Raw genomic sequence first — 5,284 nt, 5'->3', positions numbered from 1 at the left:
GGCACATTTAAAGGACAGCTCGATAGGAACTTAACTAAGATTAGTTAGTAATAATCAACTATTATATACTCGTTAAAGGCTTAGTGAATAGGATTCAATATAAGTTTAAATATAGAATAGGATTAAAGATAGAAATTAGGATCAAAGATAGAATAGGATTACATCGTAGAGAGGATGACTGTCGCACCAATCGAATGGTGGAGATCGGTGAACTCACATGTGTTATAACGGTCAAGATCACTTATGCCCGTTATAACTGATGAGACCATGATACCGATCGACGGTGGATATCGGTGCACCCACACACATTATAACGGCCACGATTAACTACAATATTTTGAATGTATATCCATTGTAACTGTTGCAACGGATATATAAATAAGAATAGAAAGTTTCTATTTTAAGATTACGATATGTTTTATATATTCAACCAATGTAAACCTTAATCTTTGAGGAATGCAACGATCCAACTCTCCACCTCTATTCTCGGTGTCCTTCTTCTTCCTTCTTAATCACTTCTACTTCTTTCTACTTCTCTCTCTATCAAAATTCTCACCAGTCAAGAGGCGTGGCGAGTCCTGGAAGACCAAATACCAGAGACGAGAGACCAAAAGAAGAAGACGATCACCCAATTGCGAGTCGGCCCGCACTTGATAGTGGAAAAAAAGACCTGGAAAAAAATTGGAGAACTTTTTCAGATGATGGCTGATCTTCTATAATATTTTCAGCCAAGAGCTCAAATTCTCGCAATTCTTGAGCACCACAAGGAGTAGACAGCAGCAAAAAAAATCGGAGGGATGAACAATCTCATCCTTACCAATGGGTTCAATCATAAGCTTCTAAAGTTTATGTTTCAACCATTTAAATAGCGATCCGAACATACGAGAGAAAAAGGATTTTTCATCAGAAAGATCAGGCCGGTCTTAGCCTTCAAGCTTAGATGATTTTTCCGCTAAACTTCATATTTTCTTGGAGTTCCAAATGAACCCAGTGAAAAAAACAGGAAATTACATTATTAACGCTTGTTCTAGGATAATTTTGAATTGTCATCGCGTCGTGAGAACCATACAAAAAATACTCAAGTGCGCGAATTCAGGATATGAAACATATCTCGCCAAGAAATATGCGGAATTCTCTTCGCCAACAAATATGCGGCACATCGGATGAAAAGGATCACCGTCAGCGCGCAAATGCCGGCAAGGAGAAACTGGAAACCGCTCTTTGCCGTCTTCTACATTAAAAAAACAAATCAACAAGTTCCATTATTCGACTTTTGAGACGACGTCCTGTGAAATATTATCACTTTCTCACGACAATCACGATAAACCTACGGCCAATAATTCAACCCAACTAATTAAACAGCAATAAAAATTAAAAAAAATTATATCATCTTAATTATGGTTGGATATTTCAGACTGATGACTGCTAAGACTGGACCAAAGGCACCATTGTAGGTGGGGAAGGACACGGTCCAGTCCCGGTCCGGTTTTGTCAAAAACCTCAACCTAGACCTGAAGTTCGGTCCGGTCTCGGTCTCGGTCCGGTCCGGTCCCCGGTCGGTCATGTTGACTAGTCAAGGTGAAATTCAATGTCATGTTGACTTGGTAAACTCATTGCATCAAACTAGACTCCATGTGAATGTCAGCTCAGGTGCAGAAGTAGTGTTTGGTAATGATAGAGAGAGAGAGAGAGACAGGAGAGAGGGAGAGAATGAGAGTGTAAGACAGCAAAAGGGGAAATAATGAGAAGGAGAGAGAGGGAGGAGGGTGAGAGGGAGATAATGCGAGAGTGATAGAGGGTGAGAGTGAGAGAGCGAAACAAGGAGAGAATGAGAGCAAGACAAGGAGAGAGTGGGAGAAAGAGATAGGGAGAGTAAGCCTGAGATCGTGCAAGATGGAGATAATACGAGAGGGCGAGAGTGAGAGGGTGAGCGAGATGGCGAGTCTAAGAGAGAGAGTGCGATTTTGAAAGAGGAGAGAGGGAGAGAGTGTGTGTGAGATATTGAAAGAGGAGAGAGGGAGAGAGTGTGTGTGAGATATTGAAAGAGGAGAGAGGGAGAGAGAGTGTGTGATAGATTGAAAGAGGAGAGAGGGAGAGAGTGTGTGTGAGATATTGAAAGAGGAGAGAGGGAGAGAGTGTGTGTGAGATATTGAAAGAGGAGAGAGGGAGAGAGAGTGTGTGATAGATTGAAAGAGGAGAGAGGGAGAGAGAGTGTGTGATAGATTGAAAGATTAGAGAGGGAGAGAAAGTGAAAGATTTAAAGAGGGAGAGGGGAACTCAGAGGGAGAGAGTGCAAAGGAAAGGGACTGCCAGAGGGAGAGAGGCAGCAGGTGAGAGGAGAGAGAGAGAGAAAGGGAGCAGATGAGAGAGAGGGAGAGAACGAGATGGGGAGAGGGAAAGAGAGAGAGAGAGCGAGAGAGGGAGAGAACTAGATGGAGAGAGTGAGAACGGGATAGAGGGTGAGAGAGATAGAGGGAGAAATGGAGAGAGTAAAAGAGGGAGAGCAGGATAGATGGAGAGAGTAAAAGAGAAGGAGAGGGAGGGGGAGAGCAGGATACAGGTTGAGAAGAGAGGTAGAGAGTGAGAGAGAACAAGAGGGAGAGCAAGGTAGAGGGTGAGAACGAGAGGTGGAGAGTGAGAGAGAACGATATGGAGAAAGGTTGATGGGGTGAGAGGGAGAGTGAGAGAGAGCGGGAGAGAGGGTGACGGAAGAGAGGGAGAGAGAGTGACGGGGAAAGAGTGAGCGGGAGAGAGGGTGACGGAGGGAGAGGGAGAGAGAGAGCAGGAGAGAGTGTGACGGGAAGAGAGGGAGAGAGCGAGCAGGAGAGAGGTTGACGGGAAGATAGAGAATGGGAGAGCGGGTGACGGGGAGATAGGGTGACGTGGAGAGAGGGAGAGAGCGAGCAGGAGAGACGGCGAGAGCGAGAGAGGGAGAGAGGAAGAGCGGGAGAGAGGGCGGGAGAGAGAGAGGGAGCGAGGAAGAGAAGGAGAGAAGGCGAGCGAGAGAGGGAGAAAGAACGATAACAAGAGCGGGGGAGAGACTGAGAGTGAGGGAGAGATTGAGAGAGGGGGAGAGGCAGTGGATGCGGTCTTCGGTCCGGTTCGAGCATCCGAACCGGAACCGGGACCGAACGTCCGGTCAGCCCTTAAAACGCTGACCGACGGTCCGGTTCGGTCCGGTCTGACCGAATTTCGGTCAGACCGTGTCCTTCCCTAATTGTAGGGCAGACTTGTTTGTCGGCCAGGTTTACGTCCTAGTAAATTGTTAAATATTTATGTAACACTTTTCAGTAAAATTCTAAAAATATTAGATCTAACTTTTTCGAGAGGTCTCTACTGAGCTTGGGGTAGCCACTGCATATTTGACTCTCGCTTCTCTATAAATGTGTCTTCCTTCTCTATTCACCTCGATAGTTCACCTAGAGAGGTGTGGACGGAGAAAGACACAGAAAAGGAGGAAGAGGGAGAGGGGGGAAAGAAGGGAATTGAGGCGAAGAGGCATTCGTCACCAGTGGTTCTAATTTCTAAAGCTGATTATGTTGATGGTACATAGCCATCAACATGATTTTTTTAACTTTGACTTTGATATTTTAACAACCCTAATCTTAATCATTGGAATGAAAGTAAAGATCAACAATTGAACTAAGACCGCACCTTTCCAACGCGAGAGCCGAGCAGCCAGGCTAAGATGACTGTCAACAAGCCAGCGGTTATCAATATACATGTCTTCCCCATTGTACAATTCCCATTCCGAGAAGCATCCTCGGAGCTATCGGAGAGCTGAGCAGAAGACGGACTCACACAGCTCTGAGGACTTAACCAAGACGCTATCTCGCTTAGCCTTTGCCTTCTGAGCTCAGCCGCGGCAGTAACTCGCGGACGTCCAAGCCAGCCGCGATCAGTCCTCTCCTTCCATAACTCGTAATCTCGCAGGCATGCGACGATCTTCTTCAAATCTTCATGCCTGATGTTCTTCGCTGTGTTCCCGCAGATCTCGCAGACTGTTGATCCGCGGCTGATGAACCACTTCAGCGCGCAGGCGTAGTGCGTGCGAGCAAGCTCGTTCTCGCAGCTGCACCCGAGATCTAGCAGAGAACTCTTTCCTGGAGAAAACCCAGATTCCAAATCGTCGCTGTTCTTGCCAAAACTTAAATCTTTTTCACTGGGTTCGTCTTCTTCGAGGTTTGAGCCAGACGGAGGAACGATGTTAAAGTAGGCCAAGGCTGAATCGATCCACTTTTCTGACTCCACGCAGTGGCAAATGCGACAAAGCGCGTTATCGCCAAATTCGTCCGCAGCATGGTCGATAATTGAGCGTTCATCAGACCGCTTTCCATGGTCGTTGGATGAGTGTTGAGTTCCCTCGTTCACTTCCATTAATTCGTCTTTGAAAGATTGGAAAACATCTTCATCGTTGAAACAGAGCAGGCTTAACCTTCAATGAAAGAGTATCATGTGGAATCAAATGCAGAGGGGTAAGGCGAAAAACCAAGAAATTTGTAGAAGGGTAAGGAATACTGAGCCGACAATGCAAGATTATCGGCTCTCGATTGGAAGATTAAGATAACTGTAATCCACATAAACTTGGGAGGAGCTTTCGCAGGAAAAATACAAATGAAATATTAGAAAATCCAATCTCAGCCAGGCCATGTTCCTCCCGGTTCGTACGTGTCTAAATGTAATAAAAAGGAAATAATACGAAAACCTGATCACAGTATGCTAATTTCCAGCCATTCCTTCTAGACCTTTCCCCATATCAGAGACACTCCGCTCGAAGAGTCTCCACGATTCTTTCCGGATTGGATTCAAATCCTACGGAACGAAAGAAAAGTTATGCTCAAACCTGCACGAGACCGGAAGATGAAACGTGACAGGAAGGAACCGATAGAATCTAGCCGAGATGATGCATGAATGGCTGAAACTCTATTATCCTGTCACAGTGTCTCTATCTTTGCCTATTTCTTATGGATGTTCTTTGACGTTATGTTATAGAAAATGGGCTGAAAGGTACGTCTCCTCTCCAAATCAGCGGCAGCGAAGGCAACTACAGAACAATGCCTCCGTGGGTTACCTCCGCTCATAGAAAATCGACACGAAGAACACCGCATCGGTCGTTATCAGTTTTTTTTCCATCTGTAAACTAATCAACTATTAATAAACAGTCACAGTCGTATTTAAGAGAGACAGAGACAGAGAGAACTATTCTTCGGTCCAGCATGCTTAAAGAGGAATATTATTTGTTTTCGGATAAACCATGGTAAGCGGTACAAATTTGACCCAGACT

The 5,284-nt window shown here is 45.4% G+C and overlaps 1 protein-coding gene across 4 annotated transcripts; it reads right to left on the bottom strand.

Moving 5' to 3' along the window:
• Nucleotides 1-373: 373 nt before the first annotated feature.
• On the bottom strand, nucleotides 374-4,951 carry LOC144711425 (uncharacterized). 4 transcript variants are annotated; one of them, XM_078585423.1, is made up of 4 exons: nucleotides 4,844-4,951; nucleotides 3,655-4,435; nucleotides 1,178-1,231; nucleotides 374-670 (listed from the first exon to the last, which is right to left on the bottom strand). In XM_078585423.1, the coding sequence occupies exons 2-4, from the start codon at nucleotides 4,375-4,377 to the stop codon at nucleotides 560-562; spliced, it is 888 nt and encodes a 295-aa protein (XP_078441549.1). In that variant the 5' UTR covers nucleotides 4,378-4,435; nucleotides 4,844-4,951; the 3' UTR covers nucleotides 374-559. The 4 variants fall into 4 exon arrangements, with proteins under 4 accessions (XP_078441549.1, XP_078441548.1, XP_078441547.1 ...); XM_078585422.1 differs by having other exon boundaries at nucleotides 4,706-4,844; XM_078585421.1 differs by lacking the exon at nucleotides 4,844-4,951 and having other exon boundaries at nucleotides 3,655-4,834.
• Between the last annotated feature and the right edge of the window lie 333 nt (nucleotides 4,952-5,284).

Source organism: Wolffia australiana, chromosome 13, assembly GCF_029677425.1.
Source record: "Wolffia australiana isolate 7733 chromosome 13, ASM2967742v1".
Lineage (NCBI taxonomy): Eukaryota > Viridiplantae > Streptophyta > Magnoliopsida > Alismatales > Araceae > Wolffia > Wolffia australiana.
Note: the sequence above shows the minus strand (reverse complement) of the source record. Positions and strands in the feature narration are given on the sequence as shown.

Coding starts and splice junctions, on each gene's coding strand:
- LOC144711425 (XM_078585423.1), bottom strand. CDS start 4,377: ATGGAAGTGAACGAGGGAACTCAACACTCATCCAACGACCATGGAAAG. Junction 1,232..3,654: donor TCGGCTCTCGCGTTGGAAAG/GTGCGGTCTTAG, acceptor TTTTTAATGTAG/AAGACGGCAAAGAGCGGTTT. Junction 671..1,177: donor CCGGCATTTGCGCGCTGACG/GTGATCCTTTTC, acceptor ATTTTTTTCCAG/GTCTTTTTTTCCACTATCAA.